Genomic DNA, 22,940 nt, shown 5'->3' with positions numbered 1-22,940 from the left:
GGCCATACTTGCTTACCTCATGGTCACTTAATGGAGCCCCGCTCTGCTCCTTATTATCCAGGGAGCCGGTCGGCCGAGCGGACAGCACGCGGGACTTGTGATCCTGTGGTCCTGGGTTCGATCCCAGGCGCCGGCGAGAAATAATGGGCAGAGTTTCTTTCACCCTATGCCCCTGTTACCTAGCAGTAAAATAGGTACCTGGGTGTTAGTCAGCTGTCACGGGCTGCTTCCTGGGGGTGGAGGCCTGGTCGAGGACCGGGCCGCGGGGACACTAAAGCCCCGAAATCATCTCAAGATAACCTCAAGATTATTGTCCAAATTGCATTGTCCCTCTTATGGTCGTGCATATCCTTGTTGAATGTCCTGACTTCCAGGATGAGCGTGTGTCATGCTTTCTGATCATCCCTCGCGGTCACTTGTCCCTCGATAGAATTCTTGGTGAATCAGGTACTTTTGGTATCGTTCGCCTTATGCGTTTCTGTTCTCGTATTGGTATTGTGATGGGAAAGTGTTGTGTATAGATGTTCGGCAGTCCTCCAATGGTAGGTGTCAATGCCTGGTCACACTTACAAAAAAAGATAGACTGCTTGCCTGTTGTCTGTGGTAAGTGAGAGGGAGGAACACGGAAAACACAAAGTATGAACAATGAAACTTTAATATATACTTTAAACATAAATAAAAATAAAGATAAATCTCGGGGAAATGAATAGTGCAATTAAATAACAAAGATAAATGCAAAAACAATGTGAGACAAAATAGTAAATGGTGAAACGGTGCTGAGAATATTGGCTATGGCTGAGACCTCCCTTAATATACAAAAGCCAGAGAGCTTAGTATGCCAGAGAGAGATGTCAACTCTTAGAGCACAAAGAATATTCTAAAGTTGATGGCTGGTCCAGGCTCAGTCTTCGACTCAGGTAGATGGAGCTGAGGTGCAGTGTGCAGGTGTGCGGTCGGTGAGTCACCAATCAGGAGCAGGCAGGCTGGGATGGGTAGTTGGCTAGTTGACGACGAGCCGGTGTGGAGGGTGTGTGGAGTTGGGGGGTTCTTGGGTACGTTTTGCCTCCTGGTCAAAACGTTTTGTGCTACCCGTGGACGTGTCTTTAATGTAGCATCTTATACTTGTATACTGGACGTAACTTTAGGTAGGGAAGAGCAGGCTCAATCTCTCTTGAAAGAGATTATCGTCACAACTCTTCCCCGAAGCCTTCGGTTCCGGGTGAAGTTATGTCTTCAGGTGGTAGAGTGATAGGTGGAGCAGCCTCTACCTCATAGATTCTGGAGAGGGCGTCTGCTATGATGTTGTCAGAACCCTTGATGTAGAAGATCTCCAAGTTGAAATTCTGCAGATATAAAGCCCATCATAGAAGCCGTTGATTGTTGAATTGGGCTTGCTGCAGGAAGCGTAGGAGATTGTGGTCCGAGTAGATGGTGGTAGACCAAGCACTTTGCAGGTACGGTTCGAAGTGCTGCAAGTTCAGGACGATGGAGAGGAGCTCCTTTTCGTTCGTGCTGTAGTTCCTCTGGTGTGGTTTTAACTTGTAGCTGTAGTAGCTAACAGGTAGAATCTCCTCGCCTCGTTGTTGCATCAGGACGCCCCCGATGCCAGTACCACTGGCGTCGACATGGAGGATGAAAGGCTTCGTGATATCTGGCGAGGCGAGAATAGGATTAGAACAGAGCAGGAATTTAAGTTGTTCAAAAGCAATGGTTTGCTGAATGGTCCAATGATACCGTTGCTTGGGGCTGGTTAAAGTGATCAATGGTGTCGCCACCATACTAAAGTTCTTCACAAACCTACGGTAGTAGGAGGCAAGACCAAAGAAGCGTAGGAGCTGCTTCCTGGTGGTAGGCTGTGGGTAATGCTGGATGGCTTAGATATGTATGTTTAACGGAGCTAGGCTGCCACTTCCTATCTCATGACCAAGATAACGCACTTTACCTTTGGCAAAGGTGGACTTGCCCAAGTTGATGGTGAGGCCGGCTGTCAGGAGCTTGGCAAACAATCGTTGCAGCTGGAGCAGATGTTCGCTCCAGGTGTTGGTTGCCACAACAATATCATCCAAGTAGGCGTAGGTATCATCTAAGCCCTGGATGACGCGGTTGACAGCTCGCTGGAAGGTGGCCGGGGCATTAGATAGTCCAAATGGAAGGCGTTCGTATCTGTAAAGGCCAAAAGGAGTGGTAAAGGCAGATATTTCCATAGCTCGCTCCGTCAAACACACTTGGTAATATCCTTTTAGTAAGTCCAGCTTCGATAGGTACCGCGCATTACCAATGGCGTCAAGGATGTCATCTATTCTAGGTAAGGGGTACGCATCCTTGACAGTCACAAGATTCAATTTCCGATAGTCGGTACATAACCTCACCTTACCATGCGGTTTCGGCACCAAGATGCAGGGTGAGGACCAAGGGGACTCACAAGGGGCGGCCAGCCCATGATCCAGGAGGTACTGTACCTCAGCACGCATGACTTCCTTTTTACTCGGGCTGATTCGGTAGAAAGGTTGACGAATCGGCCGGGTGTCGGGGAGTAGTTGGATGTCGTGCTGAACCACATTACACTCCTGTGGATCATCGCTGAACAACTTCTGGTGTTCCTTGAAGATTCTGATGAGAGATGCACTATTACTGTCCTGCAAATAGGTATGAAGATTAGTAAGGATTTCCGAGTTGGAAAGCACCGACTCATTGTTAGTGCTTTCGGGAGAAGCAGGGAAGGTTTCACTGTGGAGGTATGGACATTTAAATGTGGAGACTGATACCAACACAGTGGGGGGAATACCTTGATACTGCTTCAGGAGGTTGACGTGGCACAACTGGGTCTTCCGCCGCCTATCTGGAGTCTCAAGAACGTAGTTGTGGTTGTTTCTGCACTCCTTGATGCGGTAAGGTCCTGAAAACTTGTTTTGCAATGGAGAACCTGGGATAGGAAAATATGCCAACACAAAGTCTCCTGGTTTAAATTTCCTTAATTTGCTGCTGTTGTCAAAATTAGTCTTCATCCTCTCCTGTGCTTTCAATAGATTGTCATTAGCAAATTTACGTACTCTCTCTAGAATGTGTTTTAAGTTTTGAAGAAACTGGGGCACATTCTGAGGGTCACTGAAGGTGGCATTACGTAGAGAGTCTTTAAAAGCTTTGAGAGGAGTACGGCACTTACGTCCGTAGAGCATCTCATAAGGAGACACTCCTAGAGACTCATTGGGGAGACTTCTGAAAATGCACATAATGAGATCAAGTTGTTTATCCCAGTCCTTCAAGGTGTCATTGCAGAATTTCTTTAGGAGTGCTTTAATAGTCTGATGACTACGTTCAAGAGAACCCTGTGAAGCAGGATGATAGGGGCTGAACAGTACCTGTGTGATGTTGAACTCCTCCAGTGTCTTCTTGAAGAGATCACTGGTGAAGTTGGTGCCACAGTCACTTTGAACCTCTCTTGGAAATCCATACTGGGTGAAGATCTTCAATAGGTGTTTCACCACAGTAGCAGCCGTAATGTTCTTTACTGGAACTGCTATGGGGAATCTGGTGGTAGGACACATGATAGTTAATATATAGGCGTTGCCAGAACTGGTCCAGGGTAAAGGACCAACACAGTCTATGATGAGTCTGTGGAAAGGTTTTGCAGGCACCTGGATGGGTTTTAGTGGAGCCTGGGGAATAGAGATGTTAGGTTTACCTGCCAACTGACATATATGACACTGTTGTACGTACTTTTTAACGTCTTTTACCATACCTGGCCAGCAGTAGTCTTGTCTGATTCCGTGGTAGGTTTTGTTGAAACCATAGTGAGAAAGAGCTCCGTGGGCCAGGTGTAGAATATCGGACCGTATGCTTGTGGGAATCACTAGTTGTTCGACATTGGCCCAATCGTCATCCTCCTTCAGCTTGCTGGGTCTGTATCTGCGGTAGAGCAGCTCATTCTCTAGCAAGAACCCAGGGATACTGTCAGGTTGAGTCTCAGCCTGGAAGAATAATGGTGTTAATGATTGATCTTCCCTCTGTAACTTACGGAACTCCAAACTGGTAAGATTTGGAGGTAGATTATGAGTGTCTTGAGGGACAGCGGTAGCAGTAGAGTCAGCTGGTTGCGGTCGTGCAGCTTGTGCACGGGGGGTCACCAAAACCGGAGGAGAAACTTGATCACTTTCTTGGACCTCTGCTGGAACATATTCAAAGATGAGATTATCCATTACAGAGGTACACACCTGGGGTTTGTCCGTGATGATCAGGTTGGACGGTTGCAGATCTTCTGCCAAGTCGTTGCCCAGGAGAAGTTGCACTCCAGGCATGGGAAAAGGCTTTTCCCTGATGGCGACTTGGACTTCACTGGTCACGAAGGGACAATCCAGATGGACTCTGGCGAGTGGATATAGAGTGGTAGCAGTGAGGTCAGTGATAAGGACGGTTTCCCCGGTGTAGGTGATGTTAGGCACAGCTGATTTCAATATAATGGACTGAAGAGCCGCTGTGTCCCTCAAGATCTTCAATTTGAAACGTCCGTCCGAATCTGTACCGTTGGCAGAGACAGTTCCAGGATACAGGTGTTTACTGAAGAGAGAAAGATCATTAACATGAACACCAACATTCATCACAGGCTTACCGGACTTAGGAGGAGTCTGTTTGGGTTTAGTAGATTCATTGCTCTTGTATTGAGCCTTCCCACATCTATCTATGGTATGTCCATAGAGTTTGCAATATTTACAATACAATTGTGAGCTCGCTTCCTCTGTACTCACTTTATCATAACTGTACCAAGACTTAATTCTTACTGGGAGGTGGTGATGGTGTCAGCCGGTGGATGAGGCTGTAGGTGTCAGCCGACTTCGCACATTTGATGTAGTCGGTTTCTTCTTTATCTGCTAGATATAAACAGACGGAAGGGGGAACACGTTTCAAGAATTCCTCAACTAGCATGAGGTTGACGAGTTCTGCAAATGTAGAGACATGTGCTGCTTCCAGCCATTTCATGAAATATCTTTTCTTGGTATTGGCAAATTCTAGAAAGGTGGTGGTACTTGCCTTAAGATGATCACGGAATTTTCGTCTGTAGCTTTCGGCGGAGAGAAGGTAGGCGTCCAAAACTGCTTGCTTCAAGGTCTGGTAGTCATTCTCAGATGCTAAGGTACTGAGAGTAACTGCAGCTCTACCTGTGAGATGCACTCTGAGAAGGGTAGACCATTGATCAGCAGGCCAACTAAGTTTATTAGCTAGGGTCTCAAAGGTGGTAAAAAAGACATCAATCTCTGTCTCAACGAATGGTGGCATTAACTTACTTGCATGGGAGACATTGAAACTTACTGGAAGACTAGCGGTAGCTGGCTGGCGTTGAGTGTGGTGTGTTGTCTCCAAAGTGAGTTCTCGTTGACGACATTCTATAACCATATCCGCTTGTTGTTTGTCATGCTCGTGTTGTATCTCCAGGTGGCGTTGTTTTGCTTCAAGCTGCACTCGCTCACGCTCACGGAGTATAGTAGTCACACGTTCCTTGAGGGCCAACTCTCGTTCTTTTAGGTCCGCCTCTCGTTCTCGTTCTTCTTTCCCGATTGCAGCCTCTCTTTCCTTCATTTGGAGAACTGCTTGCTGTTGCTCCCTCTCAAGTTTTGAAAGTTCTATTTTGAGTTTCATAGTTGCCAAATCATGTTTATCTGCAATAGAATAAGTTTCGTGAGTTTCAGAGTCAATTGTCCCTTCATCTAAGAGGTGATCCATAATTAAGTTATGCAATTCATTTTTGTTGGCTCCATGGCGAACATCTAGTTGATACTCGTGTGCAAGAGTTTTTAATTCAGTCCTCTTGGCACGACATAAGGTCCCTATTTCACCTGCTGGATCGTTACGAAAAGCTTGGAGACGAAACATGGTGAAAGATAGCAAATAAATGTACAACAATTATAGTTGTGATATGGTAAATGTCAGAAACAGGATAATGTGGCAACTGGGAACTATCCTGTGGAATTTTAATCTTTAACAATTAACGTTAATTATAGGATGGTAAATGATTAGTGTTACGGTGCCCTCTCCTATTTCTTTCGTTTGCCGGCTTAAAGAGTCATATCAGCTCTCCCTACTGATTCTCTGAGGTTCAGGGAGTCTAATGATATATGTGGCGACCAGACCGGCTGCCAGTTAAGGGAAGGAAGTTATATTATAAGTTGTAAATAAAGGAAAATTGGCGCCCTGTTATAAAATGAAACAGTATCCCCTACGGCAGATATGACCTTTTGGAAGGGACACAAGCCGATCGCGGATTGGCCGACGTAGGTCGCGGGCGACAAATCAGGGCCCGCCATGACGTCACCGAGTGCCCCGGGCGGCGCCAACGTCAGAGTGGTTCTGACCTTGGAAGCGACAGGACGCGCCTCGGTCTGCTCTCAAGGATTGGAGGCTCTGCAAGCCTTGTTCAGTGGATTGAGCTGGCCATCGCAGCCCATCATAGTTATTGGAGACCCTGCGCTTCTGGGAAGCAAAAGAGGAACCAAGTTCAGTGAGCAGAGAAGTGCCAAACTTGGAAAATAGTCGGCGACGACGCTGGGCGGCGCCGCTGGCTGGACGTTGAGGTCTGGAAGGTGGGCGGGCAGGCCTAGCTGTGACTGGGGTCACATCCACTGAGAATCTTGGAAGGACGACACCGTGCCTAGGACAAGGAGCAACGCCTTGTGGGAGAGGCGAGTGTGGGGAAACATAGTGATTAGCTCAGCGCCCATCGATGAACCAGGATTGGGGCAGCTGAATCTCAGGGATTGGAACGGCGACGACGCGAAGGCTTCACGACACCTGAGGACCTGTGGAACGCCCTGGATCGTCAAGGATCGACCCAAGGAAGCGTGGGAACCTCACACCATCGAGGGACAGGCGTCGTGAGCCAGGAATGTAAGGTAGATCATTTTCCCTCCCATTACCCCTTGTATGAGTAGGCTAGTTAGGCCACAATATTTACTTGTGTATGTGGCAGCAAGACTTTATTACTTTAATAGTAGAATAGGCTGCAAAGCAGCTTGTGTCCAGGACTGTCAGAGAGGACAGTGTGTATGGATGGCAAGACAGTGAAGAAGAGGTGCCGACGTGGTGAAGAGGCCCTCCTGTGAGAGTGTGAGACTCCTGTCTTCCTGCCCAGTTGAAGGAGTGTTGGAGGTCGTGGAAGAAGAGGCTAACGATCTCCAGACTCATTATCCATATTCCATATTCATGTATTACTTGTGATTGTGTGTGTGTGTTCATGTAATTTGCATCAGTAAATCCACACTTTTTATTACTGTGTTTGAGTGTGCCTCCATTTATGATATTTCTCTATGAGCATACATTTCTGGCTACAAACAATATATAATACACCCACTGAACTGCATTGCTGGGGTGCAGATAACCCAGCTGGCGACCTTGCTAAGAGGAAGATAGAGAAGACAGGCGGGAAAGGAGTTCCTGCAACCTGTTTTTGTCTGGCAGGCAAGGCTCAGGGAGGTTATGGTTATAAGGTAAGCCTGAGTCTTCCTTCACTCCCCCACGGGTCTAGGCCGGAACTGTTAACAGCGGTTTCCCCGTGTTTGACTGAAGGGCTTCCAGGGTGAATCAGTGGCACCCCCTTTTGTGGTGGAAGCAAAGACCTGCGGAGGTGGGCATTGTTGGTCCTATCTTGTGTGACCAAGGAGACTCCGGTGAATCCCGGGAGTCGGAGGGGCTGAGTATTTGGGCCTTTTGAGCCCCTAGCAGTTGAGTGTTAGCAGAGCCCCGGACCGCCCACCCCCCCACGTGACATTAGTCAATCAAAATCGCAGGAAATCTTGTACCCGGTACATACATACGTACATACATACATACATACATACGTGCAAATATATATGGTAAATGATTGACTAATCATTTACCATATATATTTGCACGTATGTATGTATGTATGTATGTATGTATGTATGTATGTATGTATGTATGTATGTATGTATGTACCGGGTACAAGATTTCCTGCGATTTTGATTGACTAATCAAAATCGCAGGAAATCTTGTACCCGGTACTCAATGTAAGAGAATAAGGGCAAGAAAATCCTACTAAATAAATGAAACTGAGTTTCTAAAACAAATGAAACCTTTAATTGCTCCAAAAGTGAATTAGGTAGTTCAAGAATGTAGGCATACCTTGCCGAGTCTCTATAGGACATAAGCAAGGGTTTCCCACTAAATGAAATATGATACTTACAGAATTAGCGAACTTTGTGCTCTGAAAAAAGAAAGCTAATTCCCTACCTAAGTAAATATCATCATCTCTGACCAACGTGTAGGGGTGCGAGTGTCAACTGGTAACGAACACTCCTGCCGAGGTCCCAACTCAGCAACGTAGTCCGTGCTAGAGGAACTATGGCCCTCTTATCCTCCTTCGGTCGGATTGCAGAAGATAGGGTGCTTTGACCCGAAGACAAACCAAAGTACCAGGGTACCACAATGATGATCTGCTGATAATGTGAGAAATATCCTTGGGACAAAAGGTGGTAAACACGAGTATTAACACGGAGGGAGGGATGACCAATTAAGAGAATGACTGAGGCCTTCAGTCACCACGTAATCCACAGTTATCCCACACTCACCATATGCTACTCTCGGAATGCACAATACACACAGCACCATATAAATATGAAAATTAATGATAATATTGAAAAGCAACTTTAGCAAAGCGAGGTACGCTTACTACAAATTGACGTTCTGGTACTAGTACCTGAGTGAAGCTCCAGGACAGGCCCCCATTAAATGTGACGGGAAAGTGTTGGAGTATAGATGTTCGGCAGTCCTCTAATAGCAGGTGTCAATGCCTGGTCACACTTACAAAATAAGATAGACTGTTTGCCTGTTGTCTGTGGTGAGAGGGAGGAACACGTAACACATAAAGTATGAACAATGAAACTTTAATATATACTTTAAACATAAATAAAAATAAAGACAAATCTCGGGGAAATGAATAGTGCAATTAAATAACAAAGATAAATCCAAAAACAATGTGAGACAAAATAGTAAATGGTGAAATGGTGCTGAGAATATTGGCTATGGCCGAGACCTCCCTTAGTATACAAAAGCCAGAGAGCTTAATATGCCAGAGAGAGATGTCAACTCTTAGAGCACAATGAATATTCTGAAGTTGATGGCTGGTCCAGGCTCAGTCGTGGACTCAGGTAGATGGCGCTGAGGTGCAGTGTGCAGGTGTGCAGTCGGCGAATCACCAATCAGGAGCAGGCAGGCTGGGATGGGTAGTTGGCTGGTTGACGACGAGCCGGCGTGGAGGGTGTGTGGAGTTGGGGGGTTCTTGGGTACATTTTGCCTCCTGGTCAAAATGTTTTGCGCTACCGGTGAACGTGTCTTGAATGTAGCATCTTATACTTGTATACTGGACGTAACTTTAGGTAGGGAAGAGCAGGCTCAATCTCTCTTGAAAGAGATTATAGTCACAGTATCCTTGGTGATATTTAGCGCCCTCTGATTATCCCTCACATTTGATGGTGCTACATAGCCTTCACGGTTTGGTGCCTTCTTTTTATAATTACTTACTTACACACACACGCTTACTTACATTTGCATGCATAAATAAATACATACACACATACACTTACATTTTATTCATATATACAAGCATACATACATACGTGCATATATACATACATGTTTATATACTCTCATAATTAATAATTCATTTTATATAAATCAATTATTTATTTATATGAAAGAATTTTATATAAATGACGCCTCTATTTAGTCTGGTGTAATTAGATCAACCCTAAAACTTTTTTAAAATAATTATAAGTCATATTTTAGCAGTAAATAAAGTGTGCATTCATCCCAATAATCGTTCAATTGATAATATTTATGCATAACAATCAATGAGATTAACATATCATTCGAGCAACTCCGAAAATATAACGCAAATTACCCAATCATAACCTATCCTATCCTAGTCTAAAGTAACCCTACACTATCCTATCTTATTCCAGCCCTTCCCCCAATCTAATCTAAATAAATCTACCCCATCCTAACTATCCTAGTCATACCCTAGCTAATCCTATCCTAACCTAACCTATCCTAATCTAACCTATCCTAATCTAACCTATCCTAAACTATCCTATCCTACTCCATTCCAACATAATCTGTCCTAGTCTAAACTACCCCTACACTATCCTCTCCTATACTATCCAATCCTATCCTAATATACCCCTGAGTTTGAGATAAGGCACACTAAAATATAATAATTTAACACCAGTCACACAAAATGATACACTTGTACATACATACACTAAAAATATAAACAAAATATAAAAATACATCATAAAACACACTAACACATTTACACTCAATATGGGAATTACGCACACAGTAAGACATTTCCACACCAATATGTCATTTACACACAGAATATATCATTTACACAAAATATACCATTTTATGCACTAAATCTACCATTTTATGCACAAAATATACCATTTTATGCCAAAGATAATGTCCTACTGCCACACCATGGACGGATCCGAGCACACGCCGAGCATGCAGGCGTAATTCATGGGAGTAAGGCTCACTCACTCAATAGGTCAGAGTGGCCTGCAGGAAAGGCCACTCTGACCTATTTTATACCAAATATTTGTGTGGCACAAAAATATTTGATGCACAAAAATATATCATTTACACAAATACTGTATGCACACTCAAAGTGTGACATTTACACAAAGTTTGGTAAATATAGAGAATAGGTGCATAAAAAGTGCATAAATATAGCAAATTCCATATACGCCCATACAATAGAAAATGCACTTTCACAAAAATTACACAATTTTATAAACATTATTTTCCCAAAATACCCACACACACTGATACATAAACCAAATATACTTTCACACTTGCTTATGCAAATCTATTTTTTTCACATAAGATATACAGAACTAACACAAACACAATTTGCGCAAAAATACAGTTGAATCAGTTCCTTGTTCAGCATTTAAAACACAACTTGCATAAATACACGAGTCGCACAAAAAAGATTATATAACACGGGCAATTAATACACAACTTGTGTAATTAAAAAACATCTTGGCACAATTAATACATCAAAACTTGCTATATAATTGCACAACTTACATAATGTCAATCAATACACATCAGGCACAAATACACAATTCCTCTATATATAATTACACAACATGCGCAATTAATACACAACTTGTGCAATTATTACACATCTTTCATAATTATTACTCAAGTTGCATAAGTACAATCAAATACATATCCAGCTCAAACACATACTGTTACGGTTATCCCCTGCCTCACAGTGAATTCTGGCTGTTCCTTACGTCTTTAATATCAGCATGCTTCTACTACCGCTACCACCCTATCCTCCACAAGAGAGGCGCACCTGTAACCCACCGGCGCTAGTTACCACCAGCAAACAATCACTTCTCTTGCCGGTTCCTCATTTACGGACCCAGCGTCGCGCCTATATGACTGTTGTTGTTGTGGTTTTAGATTTAGCTACTCAGAAAGAAATGTCCACGTAGCACGGGGTATGGTGAGCCCGTAAGCCAATATGATGTCACCACCGTATATATAGCCATGGCCTGGGCTGTGGTGAATCAGAAGCAACTTGGTGTTCTCTCAGTTCGCTTGTCTTCCCTTGCCTTGACGTTCTAATTAGGAGTGGGTGACGGGTGACATTCTGAGCACATTAGCACATTGTATAGTGTCACATTCATCTTCTTGTCAGTAACGTAGATTCTCTTGTATATATATTTTCTTTTTGATTGTGTTAAGCCAAGTGGTTAAGTTTTTTTTATCATTAATAGTTAATTATTATTTTTGTGTAAAATTAGTCATTTTATGTTTTATTAAATGTTTAAAGTTTTTATTTTCTAGTTTTTGCCCGCAATTGGTACACCGTAAAGGACTCGGCAGCTTTATTTGATTTAATTTTCTCTTTTTTTTTTAACTAATGTGAGATTGGCACAACACCTGCCAGGATAATACTGCTCTATTCCAGATCACGCCACAATACAATAAATAACTAGCCCAAATATGTAAAATATACAACTAGCACAAATACACAATTTGAAATGAAAATGGTACTGGATACGTGCAATCACTCGCTGAGGCAACGAAAACGAGTTTGCCTACGAAAAATAATTTTTAAGATTCTCTCAGTAATTCCTAGTAGGCACACTTTCCACTACTGTGGTGGTAGTGATGGTGGAGTGTGGTGGTGGTGGAATGTGGTGGTGGTGGTGGAATGTGGTGGTGGAGTGTGGTGGTGGTGGCGGAGTGTGGTGGTGGTGGCGGAGTGTGGTGATGGGAGGTGTGGAGGTGGAGGTGGTGGAGTGTGTGGATGGTGGTGCTGGTGGAGTGTGGTGATGGTGAAGTGTGGTGGTGGTGGTGGTGTTTGGGGGTAGTGGCGAGTGATGGTGGTCGTGGAATGTGGTGGCTTTGTTAGGGTTGTGGTTGTGATAGATTATGGTGGTTTTGGTGGAGTGTGGTGGTTGTGGTGGAGTTTGGGAGTGGTGGTAGTGGAGTGTAATGGTGGTCGTGGAATGTTGTGGTGTTGGTGTGTGATGGAAAGTGGTGGGTTTTGGTAGTGCTGTGATTGTGACAGGTTGTGGTGGAGTGTGGTGGTTGTGGTGGAGTGTGGTGGTTGTGGTGGAGTGTGATGATGGTGTGGTGGAGTGTGATAGTGGTGTGGTGGAGTATGGTGGTTGTGGTGGAGTGTGGTGGTTGTGATGGAGTGTGGTGGTTGTGATGGAGTGTGGTGGTTGTGGTGGAGTGTGATGATGGTGTGGTGGAGTGTGATAGTGGTGTGGTGGAGTATGGTGGTTGTGGTGGAGTGTGGTGGTTGTCGTGGAGTGTGGTGGTTGTGATGGAGTGTGGTGGTTGTGGTGGAGTGTGATGATGGTGTGGTGGAGTGTGATAGTGGTGTGGTGGAGTATGGTGGTTGTGGTGGAGTGTGGTGGTTGTCGTGGAGTGTGGTGGTTGTGGTAGAGCGTGGTGGTTGTCGTAATTGTGGTGGAGCCTGGTGGTGCTTCGCATTCTAATGATTGAAGGAAACAGAGGAAATGAATATTGGTTTGACTACCTTGCATAAATGAATAAAATTATTGGAATTAAAATTAGTAGATGAAAAAATGCAGACTGTAATTAGTTGTTTCTCTATACGACAACCTATCAATATATCTCTATATTGATAGTTTACTCCTTGTACTAAGTTTACTGAGGTATTACGTACTCCAGTACATTGGACCTGAGTAAACTGTCACAGTAAGGAACATGAACGACTCTCTCTTCAGATCAAGACACTCAACCTTTCAATAACTTCTACAGAATCAAGCAAATACAAAATAACCAGAAATATTCATTTCCCAATAATTAGCACTACGGTGTGTCCGGCAGGAATGTTCAATTACTTCATCTTGTGTCGTTTTCTATCCCCTCCAGAGCCGGTGAAGTGCCCAGCTGGAATGTTCAAGTGCCGCTCTGGACCGTGCCTGGACGCCGCCCGTCAGTGTGACGGGAACATTGACTGTCCCGAGACCTGGGACGACGAAGACTTCTGTCGTACGTCTCACTCTCCTTTCTCACTCTCTGGAGTCCCAGAACCGGTTTGTCGTAATATATTGTGTCTTACTTTCTATGTCACGTCTCCTTTCTGTCTAGTCCCTGGGTTTTAAGCGCCCAGTCATGGATTTACATTGTCAGCGCGTCGCCGACCCAAGACTACAAGTAAGATTTATAGATTTTCGAAAGATTTTAATGTCATTATTTGACCAATACGATTGTGAACTCGAATGCTCACATCTTGCCGGACTGGAAGAGATTATCATCAAGCCAAAATTCAATAAAGTAAGTAATTATCAAAAGAAAGCACCAAACCGGGAAGGCTATATAGCACCATCAAATGTGCAGCATAATCAGAGGGCGCTAAATATCACCAAGGATGTCAATACGAGAACAAAAACGCATAAGGCGAACGATATCAAAAGTATCTGAGTCACCAAGAATTCTATTGAGGGACAGGTGACCGCGAGGGGCAGTCGGAAAGCAAGACACACGCTCATCCTGGAAGTCAGGACATTCAAGAAGGACATGCACGACCGTAGGAGGGACAATGCAATTAGGACAATAACGAGTTGGGCGGCGCTCCATCAAGTGACCATGGGTTAAGCGAGTATGGCCAATACGCAACCTCGCCAGAGCCGTTTCCCATCGCCGGTTAAGGTGGTAGGAGGACGAGGAAACACAACACTTAAGAGTATGTAGTTTGTTACCAGTAACAGACGACCAAGAAGCCTGCCAACGGGTATGGATGGAGGAATGGAGAACCGGGTAAAAGTAGGAATATGGAATACCTTTACGAGAGATGGGACAAGAGCGGACAGATTCCTTGGCGGCAGCATCCGCACGCTCATTTAAAGATCTCGACAACTACTGGATGAACCGGATTAAAGGTCCCGAGAGCCATGAGGGCACTGCGAGAGTCAACAACAACTACAAAGGAAGACTGACAACGAGAAAGCAGGAGACGAAGAGCATAGAGAATAGCATAAAGCTCCGCCGTAAAGATGCTAGTCTTCGGAGGTAAGCGACACATATAAGTGTGATCAGGAAATTCAAGAGAGTAGTCAACACCGTCCGCAGACTTAGACCCATTGGTGAAGACAGAAACGGAGTGGGAGTGAGAAGAAAAGTGCTCAAGGAAAAGGCATTTTAGAACTGTAAGAGGGGTAAAAGCTTTAGTGATGAAGGTCAAGGAAGTACAAAACCACGGAAGGGGGACTCTCCACGGGGGCAAAGAAGGAACAACGTGAGGAGAAACATTAGAAATACGAATGGAAAGAGAATCCTGTAGGCGAAATAACCGGACAGAAAGAGGGAGGTGGTGAAGAGGAACAGGAACCGCAGGAGGGGTAAAAGTTAAAGCACGACAGAGGCGAGAGGAAGGATGTTGTAAGGACCGCGCAAGATAGCAAAGACAGTAGCGATCATGGCGGTCCTGGAGAGACAGGAAGCCAGTGTCAACATATAAGCTAAGGACGGGAGTCGAACGAAAGGCACCAAAACTGAGGCGCAACCCAGTATGGTGTAAAGCATCAATACGGCGAAGAGTAGAAGGAGAAGCAGACGAGTAAGCAGGGCAACCATAATCGAGCTTAGACAGGACGAGAGAGGAATGTAAAGCAAGGAGAGTGCGCCTATCCGCCCCCCAAGAAGTATGGGACAATACCCGAAGGAGGGTAAGGGCATTAGAGCACTCAACACGGAGGTAAGAGATATGGGGAGACCAAGACAAATGAGTGTCAAGGAATAACCCTAAAAGCTTCGCGGAATCTTTGTACTCAAGGGGATGACCATAAAGTGACAAAGAGAGACGAAGAACGACCCGTTTCCAAGTAAGAGTCATGGCACAAGTCTTAGAAGTGGAAAACTTGAAGCCATGATCGGTGGCCCAGGATGACACAGCATCAATTGCAAGTTGAAGCTGGCGCTGAAGGGGAGGCGAATCATCACCCTGACAGCAAAGGGTAAGATCATCGACATAGAGAGCGGAGAAGACACCTGAAGGAAGAGAGGAAAGAAGACCATTGAGGGCAACCAGAAAAAGAGTAGTGCTCAGAACACTACCCAGGGGCACACCTTCGTATTGCTGAAAAGAGGCAGAGAGAGCGGTACCAAGTCGCACCCGAAAGGAACGACGAGAGAGGAAGCTGCGGAGAAAGAGAGGGAGATGACCACGAAGGCCAAAAGAATGAAGTTGGGATAGAATATGATATTGCCAAGTGATGTCGTAAGCCTTTTCCAGGTCAAAAAGAACGGCAACTAAGGAGGTCTTCGCAGCAAAAGCAGTACCAATATAGACCTCCAAGTTCACCAGGACATCTGTCGTGGTGCAGCACTTGCGGAAACCAAATTGAGAAGGGGAGAGGAGGTGATGGTGTTCCAGGAACCACATCAGACGAACGTTAACCATACGTTCAAAGAGTTTGCAGACACAACTTATGAGGGCAATAGGGCGAAAGTCCTTAGGGGAAGTACCCAGAAGCCCCGTTTGCGAACAGGGAAGACAACGGCATCGAGCCAGTCCTCAGGGACTGACGACGACTCCCAGATCCGATTATACAGACTCAGTAATTACTGAGACGTGCACGGAGGGAGATGGCGAAGCATCACATAATGAATACCATCGGAGCCCGCCGCCGTAGAACCGCAGTGGGCGAGGGCAGAACGAAGTTCAGAGAGAGAGAAGGGATCATTATTGGGAAGCTGAAGACGAGTACAGAAATCTAAAGGACGAGACTCAAGGACAGGTTTACGAAGAAGGAAAGATTGGGGAAGATGAGGACCAGAGCTAACAGAAGAAAAGTGGGAACCCAGTTCGGAAGCGACCTGCAATGAGTCCACCACAAGGTGGACTCATGAGTCCACCATGGAGGTGAAGTACCGATGAAACATAGGAAACGAACTTACCCGCTATCTTGCGGATATGCTTCCAGATCTGTGGCAGAGGAGTTTCGGACGTAATTGTGGAGACATAAGATGCCCAACATTCACACTTAGCCGTACGGATGGCCCTACGGGGCACCGCACTCGCTTTGCGAAAGAAAAGAAAAGAATCGGCAATCTGCCAACGGCGGTGCCTCTTCCAGGCTGCACGCTTACAGCGGACAGCCTGAGCACAGTCTGCATTCCACCAGGGAACGCACTTCCGTGGACCCCGAGAGGAAGAGCAAGGAATAGAGCCGAGGGCAGCGTCGAAGACAGTGTCATGAAAAAGGAGGAGAGCACGGGGGAGAGGTCAGAGAGAGCAGCACTGAGGGTAAATAAGTTCCAGTCCGCCTTAGCAAACTGCCACCTAGGGAAGGAGAGGGAAGGGCGAAAAGAGAAAAAGGAAACAAGGATGGGGAAATGGTCACTGCCATGGGGGTCATCAAGAACCTGCCACGTGAAATCTAAGTAAAGAGAAGAAGAGCAGAGAGAAAGATCAAGACAGGAAAGGGTGCGAGTCCGAGAGTCCAAATGAGTGGGCTCACCAGAATTTCAGAAGAGACAGGGAAGAAGAGAGGATAAACGGCTCAAGAAGGCGACCTCGGGTATTCGTCAGAACATCACCTCAAAGAGAATGACGACAAGTGAAATCACCCAGCAGGAGCACCGGCTCTGGCAAAGAGTCCAGGAGGTGTTTCAAATCAGGAAGAGAAAGCGGGACACTCGGGGGGAGATCAATGGAACAAACTGTATACCATTTCCCCACAAAGATACGAGCATCAGAACAATGGAGAGGCAAAGGAAAAAGTAAGGGGACGAAGGGAACATCAGCGCAAATCAAGAGAGCAGAAGAATTAGAAGCCCCAGCAATGGCTGAGAGGGGGGGGTGAGAAAGGAATAGCCACGAAAACGACCAGGACGAGTACCAAGCATCGGCTCCTGGAGACAGACCCAAAGGGGCAAAAACCGCGAAATCAGAAGTTGGAGTTCGAGGAAATTGGCGTAATAAGCTCGAACGTTCCATTGAAGAATAGACATCGACGAGAAGAGAAAGGACAACAACAGAGAACAAGGAAGAAACAAAGGTGAAAGAACAACATAGCACGTTAAAGAATATCAGGGTAGGGATCAGGGTCAGCAAAGTCAGGGTTAGGGAGTATGGGTAAACTGAGCAAAGACAGAGGGAAGGAAGCGGGAGAACAGACCAGAGGTGGGTGGGTGGGGTCCGGAGGAGGAGGAGGAGACAACGGAGAGGAGCAGTCAAGGACAGCAGCAGGAAGTGGGGGAGTAGAAAGAGGGGAGCGCACCTCAGCAAGGGCAGCAACCGAGAGGGAAGCAGGGGCCAAAGAAACCTCCATAGCAAGAACAGGGGGCGCAACCACTGAAATGGGAGGGGATGGAGCAATAGAGCCAGTAGCAGGGGCCAAGGAAGAAAGCGAAGCCTTCTTACTCGCCGGGGAGGAGGAAGGAGAGGAGCCAGGCTTACGCTTCTGACGCAAAGAGACCGGTGTCCCAGCACCTACGTACCGGGCAACAGATTCCAGCGTATCAACAGGAGAAGCCGAACGAGAGCACACACGACGGCCGTTAGGAGAGCAATGGACATCCGCCTGCACCGACAGGCGGCGGGGAGAGTCAATAGATGGAGGAGAAGGATGGGAAAGAGGAAAGGAGGGAGAAGAGGAAGAAGACACAGGATACATGACAGACCGGGTAGAAAGAAGGAGAACCCCAGACAGAGGACCAGGAGGGGGACCCTTCGGGACAGAACTCAGAGGAGGGGGCAGTGGGCATATCAGGGTCCAAGACCCGGAAACGGTTGTGAGTTTGAGGAAGGTGGGAAGGATGAGGAGAGGAAGAGCGCAACACGCGAGCATAAGAGACGTAAGCATAAGGCGGGAGCCGGCGAACCTGGCGCCTTGCCTCGGGAAAAGATAAACGCTCCCAGTGCTTCAAGTTGAGGACGGCTGCCTCAAGCCGTCCGTCACAGGATACAGGATACAGGCACGGGAGAAGGTAGGATGGGCCTCACCGTAGTTGAGGCAGTGAGCTTGGGGAGAAGTGCACTCCGACTTAGAGTGACTTCACCCCCACAAAAAGGACAGAGAGAGACAGTCCCAGAGCAGCAGAGGGCACCATGTCCAAACCTCCAGCACTTGTTACAAAGCCGAGGAGAAGGAATATACTCCTGGACACAGCACCTGACACCAGCAAGAATGACAGAGGATGGAAGGGTCCTACCATCAAAGGTGATCTTCACAACTCGAAGGGGTTGACGGCGACAACCACGAGGGGGACGAGTAAACGAGTCTACCTGGAGGACAGAATGGCCTTGGGCATCAAGGATATGCCGAATGTCATCGTGGCAGTCCTGCAGATTCCGAAAACCGGTTGCAACATGGAGCGGGAGGAGAATAGTGCCAACACTGGCATTCAACCGAGCGTTCTTTGAGACTCAAACAGGGATCTCTCCAAGGCAGGATAAGGCAGCCAACAGGAAGCTGCATCCTGAGAAGGAGCAGCAACGAGACGTGTACCGAGACGAGTGGGGTTGAAGGTAACATCCACGGAATCAACGAGATGCCGATGGAGGGAGAAATTGTCAGGAGGCACAGAATCAAGAGGGAGGAGATCAAAGCATTTGGCCCATGAAGCAGGACCAAACAAGGCCTGATACGCATCAGTACAGAAAGGAAACGAGCGAGTGCGGGTTGAAGGTAACATCCACGGAATCAACGAGATGCCGATGGAGGGAGAAATTGTCAGGAGGTACAGAATCAAGAGGGAGGAGATCAAAGCATTTGGCCCATGAAGCAGGACCAAACAAGGCCTGATACGCTTCAGTACAGAAAGGAAACGAGCGAGTGCGGCCGTGGCGCTGATGGCGTTGAAAAACCCCCAGAGAGAGAGGGGGTCAAAAGGCGCAGTAGTCACAACGAGAGACTTAGCCGCACCAGGGGACGAAGTGGTCAACACTGGGGGCTTGAGGCTCGACCCAACCACAGAGGAGGGAGGGGAGCTGGGGGAAGAAGTCAGGACGGTCAAAGGAGGAGCAAGGTCGGGGCCCAATGCAGCGGGGGCTACAGAGCCCGGTCTTCCAATACAGGCCGACTCGGGGGCTTGGTCGTCCACTCCACGAGCCTGAGAGGGTACAACAGAAACCTTCAACGACATATAGACGAAGAGAAAGAAATTCATCCTCGAATGTTCCCCCATACCCACCATGGAGCCACAATTAGAGGCAGGACACCCAACAGGAAGCTATTGTCAATCATGCCGGGGGCCCCCCAGGGATGCGTCGTGAGTATACGCCCCACAAACGCCACCTTAAGAACCGTCAGTTCATCGAGATCGGGTTCAGCGACGAAAGGGGGATTGACAATAAAAGGTTCCCCTCGCTAGAGACATCGGGTACTACAGTTCTACGGGTGCAAGAGTATGCCTCCTCAAGCACCCGGGCGTCAAAATAGAAGAAGTCCAAAGGAATAACCAAAACAAGCAAAAGGTCGGCAGGAAACAACATGCAGATAGGAGAAGAAGGGGGAGAAAAACGAAATAAAAGGAAAAGGAAAAGCGATTCAGCACAATTAGAGAAGACAGCAGCAGGAGTGCAAGGCCACAAAAGGACAGAGGACTGTCCCATGGAGCATCACACTCCAGCAGCCGTCCACGAAACCCCCTCACGGCGCCAAAGGGCCGGATGGGGAGGGGGAAAATTCAATAATAAAAATCATAATTTATAATAATTCATTGTGTTGAGGGACAGGCAGCCAGAGTGTATGTATACACATCTTATATTGGGGTCCCTACCCCCCCCCCCCCCCCACCCGAGGTCGAATTATTGACCACCCAGGATGCAACCCCACAACAAGCCGACTAACTCCTGGGTACCTGCTTACTGTTAGGTGAGCAGGCGCATTGAGGGAGAAAGGAAATGAGCCCAACCATTTATGTCCCACCCAGGATTCGAACCCGGAATTCTCGATTGTAAGTCGAACTCGACTGTACTATCAGGACCATTTAATACTTGCACTTTAAACCCAAAAACTTTCATGATTTCTTTTTTCTCTCCGACTTTTATGGCTCGTGTGGTGATAAAACGACCGCTTGAATTATAGATCAGTGGTACTTTGGGAGAGAGGGGAAAGGGGAAGATGTGGGAGGAAGGGGAGATTATGTGGAAGAAGTGGAAGGGTAGAAGAAAGGGAGAGAAGAGATAGTGGGAGGGAAGGGAGAGAACTATGAGGAGAAAGTGCCAAAGCATTATGATTATAGCACTTCGAAGGGATGGGAATATAACCGAGGTCCAGGTAGAGCAAAGGTAAATGCTTTAACATATATTAAGAATTATAAAGACCCCTCGGCCATTTTCATTGTGTCAAATGTGAAATATGTCGTGTATTTCCATAGAGGAGGGGAGCCAGTCGGCCGAGCGGACAGCACGCTGGACTTGTGATCCTGTGGTCCCGGGTTCGATCCCGGGGGCCGACGAGAAACAATGGGCAGAGTTTCTTTCACCCTATTCCCCTGTTACCTAGCAGTAAAACAGGTACCTGGGTGTTAGTCAGCTGTCACGGGCTGCTTCCTGGGGCTCGAGGACTGAGCCGCTGGGACACTAAAGCCCCCAAATCATCTCAAGATAACCTCAAGATAGGAGAGTCGTTCGTGAAAATAAGAAAATGAAGAGAAATACAAAATATAAGAAAAGTGAAAGGACCAACAAGAAAAGCAATTTGAGAGAAGCATACAGTTCTTTGTGTTTCTTGAGGGAGGCAAAAGGGGGAGGAGAGGAAGATGCGTACCAAGGAGATAGGGACGAATGTGTCAAGGGGTAGAGATATATAGACGGAGACTGAGATAATCATAGATATAGATACAGAGAGGAAAGACCGAGCAAAGCCGGTTACCCTCCTAGTATAAAGGTATTGTAGGAGATGAAAACACGAATACGTAGATAAAAAACATAACTTTTTTCTGAATTCCTCTTTATTTTCTTCTCTGAGGCTGTCTCTCCTCTCAATCCTGCCATAGCTCTTCCCATTTTCTCTACTTAACATCATTTGTGGGAGAAATACACTTTTTTAATATAACTTAAATGAGCTTTATTATATGAGTTCATAAAGCTCTTAAGGTTATCTCCATATAACGTAAATTTTGAAATTGACGTTCCTCTCAATAGCAAAATCAAACATTTGACAGAATTCCTCACAAAGTTTAAAACAAAAAGGGAAGAGAATTATCAGGAGAAAGCGTCAAGTCATTATGACTACATAGCCTTGGGAAAGGGTCATGATAAAGATTTTGGATGGGACGGGGGGAAGGAATGGTGCCTAACCACTTGGACGGTCGGGGATTGAACCCCCGACCTCCATGAAGCGAGACTGTCACTCTACCGTCCAGCCCAAGTGGTTGGACTATCAAAATAAAAAGTTTAGCAGAGTTGAGCCTCGGATATTGCTCAGAAAGTTTTGAAGATGGGAAGAAAATGCTGATGAGATGTTATACGATACAGTGCAGAAGCTTTCATCAGAGAAACGTGGCGAAGGCTCGGGACTTGGTAGTGTCCTAGTAGGTCTAGGACTTGGCAGTGTCCTAGCAGGTCCCGGGGCTTGGCAGTGTCCTAGCAGGTCCCGGGGCTTGGCAGTGTCCTAGCAGGTCTTGGGACTTGGCAGTGCCCTGGATGGTTCTAGGACTTGGAAGTGTCCTAGCAGGTCCTGGGACTTGGCGGTGCCCTGGAAGGTCCTAGGACTTGGTAGTGTCCTAGCAAGTCCCGGGACTTGGCAATGTAATCTTTATTATTATACTGACCTGTCAGTAATGGCAGGTCCCGGGACGTGGCAGTGTAATGGCAGGTCCCGGGACGTGGCAGTGTAATGGCAGGTCCCGGGACGTGGCAGTGTAATGGCAGGTCCCGGAACGTGGCAGTGTAATGGCAGGTCCCGGGACGTGGCAGTGTAATGGCAGGTCCCGGGACGTGGCAGTGTAATGGCAGGTCCCGGGACGTGGCAGTGTAATGGCAGGTCCCGGGACGTGGCAGTGTAATGGCAGGTTCCAGGACGTGGCAGTGTAATGGCAGGTCCCGGGACGTGGCAGTGTAATGGCAGGTCCCGGGACGTGGCAGTGTAATGGCAGGTCCCGGGACGTGGCAGTGTAATGGCAGGTCCCGGGACGTGGCAGTGTAATGGCAGGTCCCGGGACGTGGCAGTGTAATGGCAGGTCCCGGGACGTGGCAGAGTCCTTTAAGGTCATGTTGTGACCAGGAAGATGGGGAACTGTGCCGTGTCAGGTTGATGCCACGAGAAACTCTGGTGGAGTACTGGAACAATTTTGGTGTACAAACTCACTCTCTCTCACTCACTCTCACTCATCTTTCACTCTCTCTCTCTCACTCACTCTCTCTCACTCTCTCTCTCTCACTCTCTCTCACTCTCTCTCACTCTCTCTCTCTCTCTCTC

At 46.8% G+C, this 22,940-nt stretch overlaps 1 protein-coding gene across 1 annotated transcript in view; it reads left to right on the top strand.

Moving 5' to 3' along the window:
- The window catches only part of LOC123759743 (G-protein coupled receptor GRL101), a 785,517-nt gene that overhangs the window by 385,269 nt on the left and 377,308 nt on the right, over positions 1-22,940 (top strand). Inside the window, exon 15 of the mRNA XM_069319377.1 lies at positions 13,441-13,560. Within this exon, the coding sequence (XP_069175478.1) occupies positions 13,441-13,560 (120 nt within the window). The remainder of the gene's footprint in view (positions 1-13,440; positions 13,561-22,940) is intronic.

Source organism: Procambarus clarkii, chromosome 8, assembly GCF_040958095.1.
Source record: "Procambarus clarkii isolate CNS0578487 chromosome 8, FALCON_Pclarkii_2.0, whole genome shotgun sequence".
Taxonomy (NCBI): Eukaryota; Metazoa; Arthropoda; class Malacostraca; order Decapoda; family Cambaridae; genus Procambarus; species Procambarus clarkii.
This window is presented reverse-complemented; position numbering and strand designations above follow the sequence as displayed.